The sequence below is a fragment of the Pelecanus crispus genome, chromosome 2, assembly GCF_030463565.1.
Source record: "Pelecanus crispus isolate bPelCri1 chromosome 2, bPelCri1.pri, whole genome shotgun sequence".
NCBI lineage: Eukaryota > Metazoa > Chordata > Aves > Pelecaniformes > Pelecanidae > Pelecanus > Pelecanus crispus.
The window spans coordinates 74,026,562-74,045,058 of NC_134644.1; the positions used below are offsets into that span (position 1 = coordinate 74,026,562).

At 37.3% G+C, this 18,497-nt stretch overlaps 1 protein-coding gene across 1 annotated transcript in view; it reads right to left on the reverse strand.

The window, feature by feature from the left end:
• Positions 1–18,497, reverse strand: part of RANBP9 (RAN binding protein 9) — a 41,663-nt gene that overhangs the window by 13,550 nt on the left and 9,616 nt on the right. The window contains exons 3-5 of the mRNA XM_075728307.1: positions 6,483–6,535; positions 4,219–4,386; positions 1,078–1,100 (exon numbers count right to left, since the gene is read on the reverse strand). Coding sequence (XP_075584422.1) covers positions 1,078–1,100; positions 4,219–4,386; positions 6,483–6,535 — 244 coding nt within the window. The remainder of the gene's footprint in view (positions 1–1,077; positions 1,101–4,218; positions 4,387–6,482; positions 6,536–18,497) is intronic.

An 18,497-nucleotide genomic window follows, 5' to 3' on the forward strand; every position in this document is an offset into this window, starting at 1 on the left:
ATACTCTGGTGGTTAAAACCATGCCCAAGCTGATCTTGGCCCCATTTCCACACCCCCCCGCCCTTTTTTTTTTTTTTTTTTTTAAAATAAACCTTGCTCATAGTGTTACCTAGTCTAGACTAATCAATAAAGCGCAAGTCTCAAATCTTTTCATGAGATGAAAACGATCAATTCTCATGAGGAGGGGTCCAGCTTCCAACTTCAGATTACAGTGTCAGTTTCCCTGTGCTGGTACCCTGTGCTAGTGAGGAGCCCTGCTGGCACCCCACAGATCCAGGGCCGTGGCAGTGGCTTCCTACAGGAAGCACCCAACCCTGTGGTGGGGCTGAGAGGTGCCCTGGGTTATTGACTTCATTTTTCCTTACTATCTGTCCTTGCCTCCTAAGGCCATAGCAAATGGAGTAGCTGGCCAGATGGGAGTGCATCCTAACCAGATTAAATCAGAAATGAAGTGGATGAGAAAAAAACAAAATAAGTGCTGTATCATGACTGTACCAGTAGTATAGGGAACACATTTATAACGATATTACGGAAAGTACAATTTAATTGACTGAAAAGCTAGAAGACTTCAGGTATCTGCAGCTTTCTTTAAAAACAATTACTTTGATGTGTTTGATCTTATGGAGTGAGTACAGTACAGAGAAAGACTTGCAAAATTAGGCATCAAGCATGCGTTACAGTGACCCCACGTCTTAAGTAGCCAGCCTTTCTACACATGATACATAGCTGTACGCACATGCACCATGTTGGTGTTTAATACAGCTTTGACTTTGTATGTAAGGCTTGCATGTGTCAAACGAAGTATGTAATAACTACTTGTATGTATTATTTTCTGCTAAACTTCCATTAGAACGGCCTGTTAAAAACCTGAAAAGGAAAACCCCTGTGAGGATCGGTGTAAAAACAAAAAACTTCAATTAGCAAATCACCACTAAAATGATGAGGACAAATATCTGATATTAAATTGGTTAAGATTATCATCATTGTATTTTCAAGAAGCGTAAGTAAATGCAAGTTATATCCGAAACATCTGTTTATAACACAAAGGAAAGCTGTTTGAAAATGCACTTATCTTACCGGTAAATCTGTGAAAGCGATGCCTGTAATGAAGAGAAAATTAAGATTAATTTCCATATGTCTGGACTCTAGCCTCATTTTCTTAAGTGTATCATTATATGTTCAGAAAACTCACCCAAATCATCTCAGAAATAAGTAGTTAAGTATGGTGACATCCATGATGCTTAGGCACAACTGATGTGCTTGAGTAATAAAGGGCAGTATTTGGCAAAATGTAACTGTCATTCAAAAGTACTCAATTCTTTTGAATTGAGGGCATGAGATTTAGCAAACATCACACAGGTATGTAGATTAGAAAGTATGAAAATTCTGGCTACAGATTAAAATTAAGAGGAAAAATAAGAATATCTGAACATATTTTTTTACTTGCATGTCTCAATGCTGCAACATCAAGATTTAACGGTGTCTTTTCTTGTTTACTATTACTTTTCTTCATAAGTATGCATTATCTTTACATGAGCAGCACGTGCCTGTAACACTCCAAATCAGTCTGGTAAATGTTTCACTCTAATCCACAACAGGGTGTTTTGCTTTTCAAACAGAATAGCTTAATATCTTGTTATATAATTACAAGCATCCATCCACCCATAAGACCAAGGCGGTGATTTTGCTGTCTCAGCATTAGAGAAAGATCTGACCTCTACACACTTCAGGAGCTTCACGCAATTGGGGCAGGGGGTGGGGAAGCTTTCAGTTAAAAAATAAATGTCAGGAAATCTCCTTTTAACAGCCAAATGATAACAGTATTTCATGATTTCCTTTATTCTTGCAAGTATTTCTTCAAATTTATTTTTTTTTTACAAGTGCATAATGATTCAAATCCTCTTATCCCTTCAAACTCTTATTTACTTTCTATCACTGCCTTTTAAAATTTAAGATTAAAACAAAGCTTTTAACCTTTGTCCTAAATTCCATCCCTGCTTTCCATCTCCACTCTTCACCAAGATTTCAACTCTCAAGAGCAGCTGGGTTCCTTACTCACATCTTTGATACAAAAGAATGACATATAGAGTGATTTTTTTTCCTCCCATCACATCTCAAAGCCGTCATTTTATTTATTACCTGCTCACACCCTAACTTTTTCTAAGCTGCTACCACTTCCTCTGGCACATTTTGACATCCAACTCGCTCTTTTCCAAAATAACCATGGCAGTAGGCAAGATAAATAAATGATGACCAAGTGACATGTAGGTATTGGGGTTTTGGGGGGGGTTTGGTTTTAGGTTTTTTTTCAACCCAAGATTTCACACTGGCATAAATAATTGCATAGCCCTTTTTGTAGCATCAAATCCCAGGCTGAGCCTGAGACTTCCAATACTCTAGACTGTATCTGTGGCCCAGAGAAGAAACACAGATGTCCTCCAAGTCACGATCATACAGGCATTCTGGACAACTAGCAGCAGCAACAACTCAGCAAGACAGCCAAAATTTCTAATTTCTTTTCCCCCTAAACACAGAATCAATTTTCCTCTGTCAGAAATTCAAGCTAGCAAAGCCCACGACAGCAAAACAGCTGTCAGATTTCCTTCTGAAATCCATAAAGTGTTTGTCAGATTCTATGACAAATGACATTTTACTAGCTTCTCCTCACCTATGCCATTCTCTTCTCATCTTTAAAGAGACTTTAACCACTTGGGGTGTTGTTTCACAGTTGGCCTAATCCAGTCTGCTTTAAGACTTTCACTGAAAGAGAAGGTTCTGCTCCTCCATTCTTAGCCCTTCCACGCATGCGACTGTAAGGGCACTCAGAAAACTAGTCTCTCTTCAGTTGATCAACAACCTGATCCAACTTACCTGCAAGCACACTGTTACTACTTCCAAAAAGAGAATAAGGTAAGACTACCCTTCTCGGCTTTAATCCAGTTAAAGATTAGGGTAAACACAACATGAGCCCGTTATCTTCCATTCTGACATATACCCTGAAACAGGGCCAAAAGAAACAACTACAGAGTGCATGGTTCAAGTGTCCCACTGCTGCAGGTGTCAAGGTATTAAGTTCAGGTATATAGACTCATTCCATTTAGAAGAAACATTAAATCATGATAGAATAAAATCACAGAAGTGATTACTTGGAATTGACCTCTGAAGGTATCTCAGCCCTGCTCTGAGTAGGGGCAGGAAAACTCTAAAGTTAGATCCATTTGCTCAGGGCCTGAGCAAACAAACAGGCAGTCTTGTTCCGAGAGACAAAGAGAAGAATTTAAACCATGCCCTTCCCCTTACTACTTTCCAAACCTTCCTCATGTTTGGCAATGTGAGAAAATAGAACAGTGACTTCAAGTGTCCCTATCTCAATGACCTCTTACTTCATTTCAAGCTAGCATCTCTTCTCCTTATCACATTTCTACCCAAGACAAAAACCTTATTTCTTCTTTCTGAGCTTTATCCCTTGAAACTTCCTACTCCCCTCTGCACAATTCCAAGATCTCTTCCCAAGCCCTTTGTCTCCCCTTAATGCAGGAAGTAGATTTTTTTTCCCCCCTTCTTTCTTTACACTCTGTATCTTTGCTCATTAAATTGCATTAAGTAACTGAATTATTATATATATTGCATCAAAAATTTTAACTCTACCCCTTCCTGACATCTTCAAACACAACAATTGTCTTGCAGTGTTGCATAATGCTAACATTTACAACAGGAATTTAATGGACTTAATTTTAGCACAACTTGTATAATTCATGGCTTTAGCCCAACTATGCACAACTTCCAAACTGGGAATCCAAAAGACACTGTTCTCCAACATATGTTCAAAATAACACCCATCCAAAGTAAGGTTTTAGTGAAGGCTAGGTGTCCCCCATCAGCAGCAATGAATTTTAGCTATATCAATTTCTCCATTTCTCCAATTCTCTCATTATCTGTTACCTTATAAACATCAAGTATTATTTGCAGATTTAGTAGTAGTGGAGTTCATAAATGCAGGTCCTGTGGAATGAGATGCTACAACAAATCCTTCCAAATTCACAATTAACGTTAGTGCAAGTGGCACACAAGAAATTATTCTCTGAATTCTTTAATTAATAGATTATCAGACTATCGAAAGAACTATTCAAACACTTTGCTCCTGACATGAAGAGAGTTTCAGATTTACAACAGACTTGCAGACATAATGTTATCATTAAAGATAATGTTTCTCCATACCCAAGCTGTGTCCATTCTTTGTGTAGAAGCAGGTATTATTGATAAGGTTGACACAACAACCAATGACATCACCCGTAGTAAACGTTGGACCATAGGGTTGTCCAGTTCCAGAGGAACAGAATGAATGTCCATCATCTCCGTGGTAACCATATGAATGTTTATCCCAACCTAGAGAACAAAAGCATTTGCAATTTATTAGTTTCCTTTATTATGAAATAATGGAAAGACTATGCAAAGTTAGTATATTCTAACCAGGTTAATACAGTTAATTACTATGCTCAGCTTTCTGCTTTCTAATATTTCTTATCTAACAAATCTGTTTCATTTAAAAAAAAAATCACAACTTCTTTTATCAAAATGGCTGAACAGGTAATTCCATTTGTAGTACATAACATGTACTGCAAATTCAGGTAATACATTTTTCTCTAAGTGAACACACAAAATTATCAACACCAAAAATATAATCAGCTGCAGCGTTGAAATTTGAAGAGCTATATGCAGATCTGACATGTCCCAGTAAAGCAGCAGAGATTCTCCTGTTCTCCCTTTCATCTTGCAAAAATATTGCTACCATATGTCATAATCAAATTCTTCCTGGCTAAAATCCAAATACGCATCTCTGGGGAAACACATTTCTAGTCCTGATTATTCTCAATGACTATTCAGCAGCAAGTAGTCTCTGCATAATAGCAGAATCTCCAGACTATAGTATCACTAGCTTTGCTGCCCCTAAAAAATAAAAAAAAAAAAAAAAAGGAGGAAAAGAATTATCAATACAGGTGAAAGTCACAGCCAGCAGGCAAATCATTATGTATGCAAATATGGTGCTAATTTTGCAGGTGAAGAAGCTGCAGAACCAGGTAAGAAGCTTCATATTGTTACTCTACTCAATGAAATTCACAGCAAGCAATTTTAGTCTGAGCTCATTTAAAAATACCTGTCCAGACTCTCTGCAATTCAATACTAAACAAAAACACAGAGAAAAGGGGTAAAATTTCAGGCACCACAAAATCTTCCTAACAGATCTATTAAATGCCTATTCAAAATAATATAAAGCATGATCTTTAACACAAGTCGACAAATTTAAAAAAATACATATATGCGTGCATTCTGACTAAGAATTTATACTGACAATTCAAATTATTTTTAAAGAGTAGAAGGTGGTGGGTTGTTTGTTCTGCTGTCAAGCTGCTGCCTAACAGGTTCATTTGAAAGTATTTTCCATACTTAGGCCCTTAATCTATATGATCAGTAGCTTCAGCTGGCACCACATTAAGCATCTCTCAGTAAATTAAATACCTCAAATTACTGTAGTTACATTGATTAGTAGTATCTTTGATAATTATTTGCAATGCATCCTAAATCATACTCAAAATAAACTTAATGCCACCCACTAATAATTCATCAGCCTTAGTCAGGCTCACAGTGTAACTGGGACTTGCCGTCATCGTAAGGATCTCTACCAGAACATTTGAGTGAGAAAGTAACAATGCAAAAGAAAAAGAATACAGATAATCTAAGGGCAATTCAACATGATTTTATACTTGGCTAATAGTAACAATTTCAAAAAATCAGGTTTTGGGGTTTTTTTGGTTTGGTTTTGTGGGGTTTTTTTGTTGGGTTTGTTGTTGGGTTTGGGGGAGGGGTTGTTTTGGTTTGGGTTTTTTTTAACATTTAAAGATCTGTTAAAAACCAACATGTACACACATGCACACAGCTTCTTTAAATACTATATGGAGATACTGCAGACAATTGTTAACAAGACAGTGTCCCTGACCATGCAGATCAATGGAACAGTCAAAACTTAAAACTATGCTACACTTCCTTACTATTAAGGTCGGAAAGGTAACAGTAAGGAAACTGACAGTAGGAGAGCTCACTCCACACTTGACAGAAAGTTTTCATCATAGTAGCTCATCTTTATTGCTAGAAATTCAGTTTACAGAGCAGGGAAATCTATAGCTTTGTTTTTATCAGGAAACATGATGAAAATTTTAAAATGTATTTGTTTGCTAAAAAGTTTCTGCATAATGTTATAAACAACACCAAGAGTTGAGGGAAGTAGTACAAGAGTAAATGTACGGTAAAAGCTAAACTTTTTAGTAGCAAGCTTTACATAATTCAGATAACAGATACAACACAGAGATGTCATGCTACACCTCTCTGTTGCTTACCAAACCTTCCCATCAAGGTCAAGCATATTTTAAAAAACACAATTAACCAATGTAAGTAACTTATCAAACATAATAAATACTGAAACATACCTGGTAGTCTGTTCATGTTCACACCCTGTGCCGAAAGCCCAATTCCCATGTAACTGTAAAAAGGAAAGAACAAAAGAAATTTCTCTTACAAAAATACATATATATGTGGGATATTGCCAAGAAACACTGTGCTGATTAATCATATACCAATTAAACTGCTGAGAGGCTATTTAATAGCAGCATAACAGCAAGGGAGCTGAAAAGTAATTCCTAGCATATATGACTTAATACAGGTTCTGTCCCTGCAGGAGGCAAGGACAACTTTCTTCTCTTTTAGGCATCCTGGGTTATCAATGGAAAATACTGATATTAGCCATAAAGATTAAGCATGAACAAAGAAACACAAAGGCCATGCCTTATTTTGAAAGTAGCGGTAAAGCTATACACATGCCAATTTATCATCTTCAACATACCTAATCATGTTCTGCAGACAATCTGGAATGAGTAATTTTACAGAATACATGTAAAACATTATTTCAGCAGCAAAATGCATCCCTGCAGAGCACTTACAAAAAGATCACACTATAACATTAAAGGCCTGGATCATAAAGCAGAATGCTATCTTGAGAAATTTACCAGCAACGTTGCTTAGCTGTTGGCAAACTGAAGAGGGAAAATATTTTTACTATACTAACCAGTAATCTTAAGTCTAAACAAGTTATGGCTAGGTCAATAAAGTCCAAAAGTCAGCTTTACAAAAGATACTTTTAACAAAGTTGGTATCCAGTACAATTGTTAACAATTAATAGCAAATACTGGAAAGTTGAAATGAATGATCTCCCCACCCCAAAACACAATATCTGAAGTTAGTAAAATCAACTTTGCTTCTGCTTCTTAAGCAAAAATCATTCCATTACCAAGACAACAGGCATCCAGAAAAGAAAAACAGCATAATGAAAAGCTAGGCTTTCACCAATTCTCCCCTGCCCAAAATAAACCAGGCCCCCCCCCTCAACTAGAGAAAGCATCCAAAAATCACCTAACATTTCCTAGTTTATCAAAACATTCAAATCATTTTGACACTAGTTCAAATTAGTTAACATAAATTTGTCATGAAATAATAAATAAACTGTATGAAAAAAAAATAGTCACCCCTGCCACTGTGAAAATAGTCAACAAACATGACCTTTGTATTTCCATCTCACAAAATGCAATTTTTTAGCAACTATTCTATTAGGAAGTACAGATTAATCTGCTATTTTAAATACATTTCACATAGAATAAGCAGCAAATCTCAGCTTAACTGTGTACTAGGCTTTCTGCTTTTTCTATTGATCACTTCCAACAGTTACCCCACCTGCTTCTATGTTTGATATTTACAAAGCTCTCCTCCAATAATTTCTAGTGTATGATACCATTTTCCTCTCCCTCCAACATACCAGCATGAAATGGAACCTCAGAACCATATATGGCAGATATTACATTTAGAGATACTGAAGAGCTGAAGCAAAGGGCAACAAACAAAAGGATTAGTCTTTGCTGCATTGCTAATTACATTACTGAGGCACCACTGCTGCAGCAGAGTCAACAAAACTATTATAAATGAAAGCAACAAGTGGAAAACCCTTGATTTTGTCTTAAATAATAAAGGCAGCATTGTTATTAGCACAGTCTGGAGTTTGATGCATGAAGGATTCTCATGTAAAGACTGAAAATCTGTTATTGTAAAGTATCCTGTTAAGGAGAGTTTATTAAAGAAAGGGAACTTATTTTTAAAAATAATTCAAGTAAATTAACTCCACCAACTGCAAAAAGCCTTTCAACGTGAGCCATATTAAAAAACCCTTCATCCCAACTGAAGTTTCATTTCAGTATTCTTATAGAAGCAAGAATTAAGATTATGCAAAAATGTAAAATGCTAGATAGAAAATAATCATCTAGGTAACATTTTGGTACCACCTGCTCTTTCTCCTTCAGATATCTTATCTTCTGAGCCTCCTCTTTAACTCAGTAACAATTGTAAACACAGACCCGCTGTATTTAATACAGTTGGGAACAAGGATTCTTTACCCACTGGCAATGACTAGAAGGCACTAGGCACTGACACCATCCCAGTAAGAAGACATATGTTCAACAGTATATTTTTCCCTGGGATTTACTTACAACTCCTTGGAATGTTAACACCATTTCAGCAAGGAGACTTGGTATTAATAGAAACTCAAGTTAAAGTAGATTAAAACATTTGAAATATTTAACACATTTACTATAGACATCTTTCAAAAGGAAAAAGGAATGTCTACCATTTATGGTTTGGAAGTGAGTGAAATTAAAGGCTCATCAATTAAGCTAATTTATTGTTTGTTATAGGTGATGGATAGCTAATGTCATGTTCAACTACATATAGTACAATATGAATTGAGGGGGAAAACAGTACCATGACAGACAGGCTTTAGATGCTCCAAAATTCATTTATGTCAAACCACTACATGTAACTTTTTTTTTTTCCTTTTCCTGGCACCTGTAAGCTTCATAGGCTTAAAAAGACTTTTTTGTTTGTTTTTTGAAGAAGCTTAGCCCATATTTAGGCCCAGAGTCATTGTCTGCAAAAAGACTTGCTTCAGTGGGAGGAATTACATGAATTGTCCTCCTGTTTGCTTCCTTAAGGTTCACATACGATGCGCCTCAGAATCAGGAGAACAGTGGCAGAGCTATGCATTTAAGTTTTTCCCTCCCTTAGCCCACGATAAAAATGCAGGGCAGCACAACAAGCAGACGTGCTAGCACCCAGGCACAATGCAGACCCAGACTGTTCTCAGTCAGTTCATGATGCATTCATTTCCTGCTGTCCCATCACAGGAATGGGTTTGGTCTAGGAGATAGCCACAGACGGGAAGAACAGGTCCACTTAGACTATGTCACAGCATAACAGCAGCCCTGGAGAAACAGAGGTGTCAACACCAGGAAGCAGCACGCTCACTCCGACATGCAGCACCTTCCAAAAATGGACATGACACAGCGTGGTTTGAGAGACCGGAGAGGATGAATAAATGGTGCGGTTCTGATGCCGCCTCCCTCATCACCTCCCTCCGTACCTGCGGACAGTGCCTCCACCTCAGCTCTCCACCTGTGAACATCCCCAGCGGCTGCAGTGGGAGGATCACTTACCTAGGCAAATGGAAGGAAGTGACTTGGGACCCTTTTTGTTAAGAAGCCCCTCTCTGAGCATTTCGGTACCACCGGTTGCTACTCATCTCCTCATTAAAGCGCTCAAGTCTTTCAGGAGCTCATAAAATTAGAAACAACCTGTAAAACCATTCCATGGAATACAGGAAATTTGAAATACCAGACCATGGCTGAAAACCGATTTAAAGTGCAGCCAAATTGGTATTAAGGACCAAGAAAGCAAGCGCATCTTAAGTACTCTTGCTTTTTCATTTCAAATTGTATTTATTCTTGTTCCAGTTCATTAAAGATATAGATTACCATTTTAGTGTCTCAGCACATCTTCTAATTCACATTTCACACCTGCAAGTCATACAGAATTTTTTAGGAATACTACAAAACTACAGAGTTTAAAATTTGCTGAATTTTCAACTTTTTGCCACAAAGCAAAAGAAAAGTCAATGTCAAAAATACAGGCACCATGATACCTATTTTTTTCCCCACTAACACAGACTGAAAAGCCTAGGCTTCTCTGCAATGAAATGTGTAAGAAGCAGCAAGCTCACAATAACTATTTTCTTCTCAAGTATCTTTCCAGTCAAAGAGCTAAATTCACATTTTTGCTGGAGCCTAAAGTTTCTACTTGGATGCCTGAACAGACTAAGTGTGAGAAATAAAAAAAAAACAAAAACCCCAAAACCACAAACCAGAACCAAATAGAAGGAAAAAAATAGCAGTAAGAGGCGGTACAGAACTGGAGACTGCTAAAACATAAGGAAAAAGAAAAAACCCCAGCAGTTCATATAAAAGATACACATTTGTGATTTTTATTTGAAACTGTTTTGTTAGATCTTTTAGCCACTTTATTGAAGGTGTATGGAAGATCTTTCAACATGGAAGTTGATAATAATCAGAATTCAGGTTAATTATATCCTATCCCGCTCATTCCATAAAGAGGAATACAGAATCTCAAAAACTATACCAAATCACAGGTACCTCAGAAAGCCTATTAAGTACTAAATAACCACTCCTCGAGTTAAAAAAAACCACAAAGACCCCACAAAACCAAATATTCCATACTGCATTTGCAAAGACAATTGAAATAATTTAGCATAACTTTAAGTAATGAAAAAAACCCCAACAGCCTCCCTACTATGGAGATTTCACTAGCAACCTCCTATCTGCAAAGAGTCAAATTCCTTCTGACTTTCACTGTGCCTACATGTTCTATTAAAGACAGTATAACCCAAGGAACTGCTACGTCGTGCTTTGAACTCCAAGATCTTCTGGTGATAATGAAAGTAAATAATCAACCTGGTATCTTATCACCTACATTCAATACATTTAAAGAAAGCAACTTCAGCTGTACAGTGTTAAAACCTAAGTTACCATAATATCTGCAAGGTATCTAAGTCCAAGCACTAACAGATGTTTACACCCATAAATACGGCAACTGAAAACATCCTAATGTTTCAAATGCATTGACTACTAAGAAAAATAGAATTAACACTCTAAAAAAGTGTAGGCTATACAACAGGTGCAGTTTGTTTTTCTATCAAGTTTGTATCTTAGAAAAGGGTACAACTAAAAAAAACTGCAACATCTGTAAGAATTTTAAGACTAAATGATCTTCTAAAGGGCATTCGCAACTCACTTGCAAGGACGTAAAAAGTTCGAATAATGTTCTCCTGCAGTTTTCTACACTGTCTTTACTGACACTGTAAGGTCAGAAATAAAGCACACGAAAAAGGTAAATAAATTTCACCTTTAATATAGTTACTCTGCATTAAAATTTTGTAGGAATATGCTAATCCAAGATTCTTATTGTCTGCACAATCACAATAAGAAATGAGCTGTTAAATTTTTCTCTATTTAAATGTTTCAAAATATGCCATAGACAGTCTCAGTCTTTCATTTCAAACTGAAAACAAGTTTAGTTTTACGGAATGTTTCCAAGGAAACAGTATTTTGAAAATGATAAACCCAGGTTTCAGATTAATCCAGTTCTACATAGAGAGGAAAAACCAAAAAAAAGTCAGGCAGTCATCTTGTGTAGTGCTTGAAACTGTTATTCTGTAACACTTTGCTTGTGATTCCTATTATATTCCTAGAAAGATTCTCATTTACTGACATCCCTCTCACTTTGAGGTTGTACAATTTCACCTTGTGACACTTCTCCCTAAGTACACTAAAGCCTTTTTGAGGACCATACTGTCAGAAAAGAATAGTCACATAGACAATAATATAATGTTAAGTCCAGTCTGCAGTAAGATTATCATCTATACACTATTTATACGAAAGAACCTCATAAGAAAGAAATAACTTAAAAGATTTTGCAGGAAGCAGGGACCAAGAAATTAAATATATTCTCTTGACTTTCTTCCTAAATTAGAAATCTTCATTTCTAGAAAACATCAAAGAAATAAAACTCTCTGACCAGTTAAACACAAACCTCAAATAATCCTCTTACACATTTAGTTGCTGTTGATTTCTGTCAAATGTCTGGTCTCATACACTCGGGTAAAAAATTAATTACTTCTACAGTTTAAAAGATACACTTGCTGATTCATGAACCAATCTCTTCTTGCAGCTGCTGCAATTCAAATGAAGACACTATGCAAGAAAGCTATTTCAGACTTTATCAGATTCTACTCTGTACACAAGTACTCTGCTAATAATGCCACAAGACATACTTATATGTAAATAGAGACTGACTGAAGTTTGCATGTTGTTGTAACAAATGCCTGTTATTGTAACAAATAACTGCTGAGGACATATCAAAACTGTAAAAATAGGTCTTAAGACCGCACAAAGTTTTCACATGAGATTAGTAGTGTACAAAACAAATACAAACAAAACAGCAGCTGACAATATTCTGTATTTTGTTTATTGGTTTATGCTTTTGCTGTGAATAAGAAAATGGGTATACTGGATGCCAAAGGAAAAGCCAGCTTACTGCAACAGAAACAATCTGCAATAAAAAAGTATGGTTTCTGTTTAAAGAGTTACACATACATGCTCTAGAAGACAAAGCATTTGTGTTTCACAAACATCATTCAAACACACTAAAACAGCTCAGGCTAAACCATAGGCATGGGTGTCATGAAAACGCAAACTTAATTCTCATGGTATTTTTTGTTTGGATAGTTTTTCCTTTTTTATTTCTTTACCTGCTTCATCACATACACAATACATACTACAAGATACTGCCAAAACAACAGATGACTGATTGTACGACCAGTGTTAAAAACCAACCATAATCCAACAGGTGTCTAAAGGCTTATTAACACTGCTTTACCAAAAAGCATACTGATTACTTGTGCAAGTTGCTGTAGTAACATTTTATTTTAGTACAGAACATTTAGTAGAACTTACACATGCAATATAAAGCATGCCCACAAAGATCTGCATCAGTACAACCACACCACAGACTAAACAACCATGCTCACAGAACTGTAAGCTAAGTGCTATCTAAAAGCCTTTCTAAACTTAGTTTTCATTTTTTCTTCTAGATGGCTTACCACTTCCAATTCTTGTTTTCATTCTTCTTTTAAAGAAAGAAAAAAGCACGCACATCTTGCTTAGAGGATTTCGCATTTTAAGCATACATCTTCCTCAGCTGTTCTAAAAGCACTAAAGACTGTCTAGAAGTAAATGGCATTACTATCGTTTGTCCACTGCCAGTAATTCTATTTACAAATCAACGACTAAGGTAAAGAATGGACAGAAATCCAAGACACTGAGGATAAAGGCATTTTCCCTAAAAGTTCATTTTCCCTGGGAAAGAAACAGACAAAAAGTCTGTATTTAAGCTAAAATTAAGTGGACATAAGCTGGTACCATGACCAAAAGTAGCATTCCCACTCTCCTGGGCCCAGATGCTCATTTCTGACCCAAGTTACCCTCTCTTTTGCTACCATAGCTACTAATGAAGCAATACAAACAGCCATACTGGGGAATGAACCTGGCTGAAAACTCACTCGCCTCTGAAGGTCAACTTTTGGAGAGTAACCAGTCAGGTTTACCATGAAGCTGACACAGTCACAGAGACAAGGGAAGTGAACTTAGTGAGTGTTCAGAGACTGCTGCTTCTCATGGCTAAATCACCACAAAGTCTTCAAACTACAATTTAGAGTAAGAATCACAAACATTCAAAAACCATTGCCCTGACTGGAAATGAAGAGATTCGTTACAAGAACCAACAAGCCTAAGACTGAAATTCATGTAGAAATGTATGATCACTCAGTAAGCCATACACACATAAGCTATTTATAACATAAAATAATGGAAGGTAGTTTGCTTCTGAAAGCCAGGTAGCCAGTGGATACCCCTGAGACAGCCCCTGGGAAAGCAGAACCAGAGTATGCTTATGCCAGTATGACACACCAAAGACTGCAAACTGAGGTTACAGCAAAGCTCACAGACTCTCAACCGAGAGAGGTTATAGACAACTCTTCACCATTAAAGAAGGATGCCCACAGCAACAGCACAAAGCTGTCGGACTTGTAGTTCACATCAACTATGACAGTATCATGCAAGTATCTTCAGTTGTGTAAGAGAGGGCAACGTTAACTGGTATCTGAAATAAAATACTAACTGTGGGGCTGCAAGGCAGATGCATTACCACTTTACGCAAAGTGAGAGGACCTAAATATGGAAAAGACTAGCACAACTGAACTCAGTAAAAAGCAGCGTAAGAAAACTGAAATCAATATTTGAGAGACTGGAAGAAGTCTCATTTGGGTATACTTACCTAGCTGATAGAATGGCCACCATAGCAGTCATTTTGGAAAGAGAGGGGACAGTATAGTATTATAACAGATTTAGAGACTAAGGCTTACATCTCCAAATCACAAGAACAGGTCCATAAGACTTAGCACACCCTTGTTCATCCCCATGCCTAGACCGCCAATGTAGTTTGCTTTAATTAAGCTCCTATTCTAGAATTTCAGCTGAAACTAAAAATAGAATTGTATGCAAAAGGCAACGCTCCTTGAGCACTGTATTAAGAAATTACAGAACAAAAACTATGTACGTTACTTTTAGTTCTCTGATAGATCAATTACAAATGAGGTCTGTGTTAAGAGCTTACAAAGGTTTAATTTAAAGCTAAAACTATGTTTAGCTTCCCCAACTACATCAGAATTTTTGACAATACTTGCTGCAATACTTTGTGTTAGCTGACACATATGTATTTATTTATTTCTAAATTAACTGGAGATTTCAATATTAACTGGAGATTTCAATAGAGATGCAGATATAATTTACTGCAGTTAATACTCTCCTTCCTATAATGCTTTCTAATCATCACCTTGGTACTGTTCCCCACACTTACACCCGTTACTCATCTACTGTTATTATCTCCAATCACTCACATCGCTGTCCACAATGTTCCATACGAAGCCAAACAAAACAAAGCAAAGCAAAAGAGAGTATAAAAGGAGAATGTAAATAGAGGTCCTCAGACTGCAAAAGGTGACATGAAATTATGAAAGAAAACTGAAGAAATTAAGAACCACAGAAAATATTTACAGAGCAACATGACAGCTGGCTAGCACTTTCAACAAGAATTTAAAAATATTTAAGATAATTATTTCACATATCTGTACTGCAGCAGCACATAAAAGATCTTAGAACTCTTCAAGCCAAACACTGTCGTCATGGTTTAACCCCAGCCGGCAACTAAGCACCACACAGCCGCTCACTCACTCCCCGCTGGTGGGATTGGGGAGAGAATCGGAAAGGTAAAAGTGAGAAAACTCATGGGTTGAGATAAAGACAGTTTAATAGGTAAAGCAAAAGCCACGCATGCAAGCAAAGCAAAACAAGGAATTCATTCACTGCTTCCCACCAGCAGGCAGGTGTTCAGCCATCTCCAGGAAAGCAGGGCTCCATCACACATACTGGTTACTTGGGAAGACAAACACCATCACTCCGAACGTCCCCCACTTCCTCCTTCTTCCCCCCAGCTTTATATGCTGAGCATGATGTCATATGGTATGGAATATTCCTTTGGTCAGTTGGGGTCAGCTGTCCCAGCTGTGTCCCCTCCCAACTTCTTGTGCACCCCCAGCCTGCTCGCTGGTGGGGTGGCGTGAGAAGCGGAAAAGGCCTTGACTCTGTGTAAGCACTGCTCAGCAGTAACTACAGTACAGCAGTACTATCAACACTGTTTCCAGCACAAATCCAAAACATAGCCCCACACTAGCTACTATGAAGAAAATTAACTCTATCCAAGCCAAAACCAGCACAACTGTACAAATACCAAGACAGTTTTTGTTTGAATGATATTTCAACCTTATTACTTTTATTAACCTTAATTCTCACTTCCCTTTTTCTCACCTGTTACCATCAGCTGCTGCATGGCCCTATCACCCCTCAATGAGGTATCAAAAAGCAACTTCACTCTTCATCTGCTCTGCAACATCAACCTCCGTACCCATTTCTTACTTCCTAGTAAGCCTGGTTTTGTGCTTTCTTCAACATGTCCGTAAGGCCTAGAAGTTGATCATCATGATCAACTGCAAAATTCATGTACTACGCACCTTCAAATTCCTACCCAAGACTGTTAGCCCCAAATACGTAAAGAATTTAATGACCTAGGTCATCAGTGTGACAAAACCAACGCTATCGTTGCACACAGAGAGCTACGACAAGCCATGCCATATCCATGCCCTGTACTAAAAAGAGCTGTGCTCCTTCAGAGGAGGAGAATAATCTTTGTGATTGCCCAGCAACTTTGAGATACACAAGATCATATTCCAGGAGCAGTGCCATCAAGTGCTACAGCAGCACAAAAAATAAATCTCCTAGATCAGGTTTTCAACAAAGGTGTTTGATGATTTGAGGCAAATCATGCTAAGTAGAGCACACAAGCAAGAATGCTGTTAGACTTGCCCATGTAACATAGTACATGGACTGAATACTTTAAGCTGAGTTTATTAAAACAAAAAAAGTAGTAAAGGCTACTACCAATCCAAACTCCAAATAAACTACCATTAAATTATCCATTGACATTTATGGAAGTTGAAAGCTGTACTTCAGCTTGCAGACAGATAACCCGAGTTGCCCCAGGTAGTCTAGGATTTATTTTAAATGGTACTATAAAATACAGCTGTACTGCTTCCACAGCTAGGCTCAGGCCTTGAGAATAGATGCTTTTGCAACAGTAAGGCGTTTTAACAAATTGACCCTATTAGTTACATGCTGGTCCTCAACAGATACGGTCTTCCTGACCTCTGTTCCCATTACCAGATGCCAAGTAAATAAGAAAAAACACTCATAAAAATGCACCTGGAGGAAGCCAGGTGAAACACAACAGGCAGTGAGAAAGAACTAAAACTCTACCAGACACAAACTGGTTCCTATAGACCTACTTCCAACCCAGAGCATTCTATGATTCTATGATGATGATGATACTTATATATCTCTGCATTAAATTCCCCAGTTTACTCATTACAGAAGAATTTGTTTGTTTGAATGCAGCGTAACATTGAACCATAAGAGATTCACGCTGCACCAAGTCAAAGACCTCTTGGACCTGAAAACAGGGTCTAGAGATACACGCATGTGTATCTCTACAGCCTCCAGTGAGGCTCCACATGTTGACTCCTGCCTGTTATCAGCTAAGTGAGATTCGGCTTTGGCTCTGTGCACAGTATTCCCCAGCATCCATACTGCATTGTACAATGGAAAAAAATGAACATCTCGGCTCATTATGCAGCTAATGTTTCATAAAGTAACACTAGAAAAAGGTCACAAGGCTGAAGCAAGGACAAGGCAGTATCACAGAATCATAGAATGTATTATCATCAACTGAAAAAAGTATTCTTCCATTTTTTTAAGCAAACTCAGCAGGCAACTTCACAAGTATTAGCTATGTACACCTCCTAAATAACCATTTAAATGACAAAACCTTGAAACACTTTACCCAAAGGTGTTTTCTACTTTTGTCGGATTGCCGAGTGGCATACTGAATTAGAAATTACTAAAAAGCAACACAAAGAGGTTTAAGATAAAGTGTTAGAGGAGCTATGTAAAATGACATCACCACACATGGACACTTTTTTGAAATCCATCACTTCAAAAAAGCTAGCTTCCAAACTAAGCAGGCAGAAAGACATTTCAGGAAGAGACACATGCATCACTAGCAAATCAGAGTAAGAACCTCTCCTTAACTGACAGCAGCAGGGCAATTTTTAAAATAAGTTTAAGGAGTTAAAGAAATGACTACAGAAGGTGTTCCTAAAATTGATAGCAAAACATCTCTTGAAACGCTAGTTTCTATCATCTCGATTTAAAAACAATTAGATCTTCATAATGTGACAAAAACAACTACAGACATAAGTTTTTCATAGCAAAGAAACCTCCCAGGGATAACTTTCAGGAACAGAACTGATAACAAACTCATAAATGCCTCTACAAGGCAGCGGTACTACTGAGAGGCTATTCTTTCAAAATATCTCTATACAATACTATAAGCAAAACAAAAAAGTTTGAATACTGTTTCTGACTTACAAAAGACTTACAGAGCGCTGGGAAAATGAAAGAAAGAAACAGCAGCAAGGCAGACAAAGAAAAGACAAGGTACTGAATTTAATCCAAACAGCTATGACATAGTTCTTTTCTCTCAAGATTTATTTTCACAATAAGCATCTGCAACGTACTTGTACAGTACCTAGGACAAGGACATTCAATCCTGACTAGAACCTTGAAGTCAAACCACAGTATATACTACAGCATATTGGAAGGAAGTGTTGCTTATATAGTCCTACACGGGCAACATAATCAACATCTCAGGATTAAAACACACCCTCTACCAAAAGCAGTGAAAGATGAAAAGGAATTAAAGTGGTCTAGAAAGATTTCATTAGCACATCAGGACTTTCCCAGGTGAGATTCTATCTGCCTTGG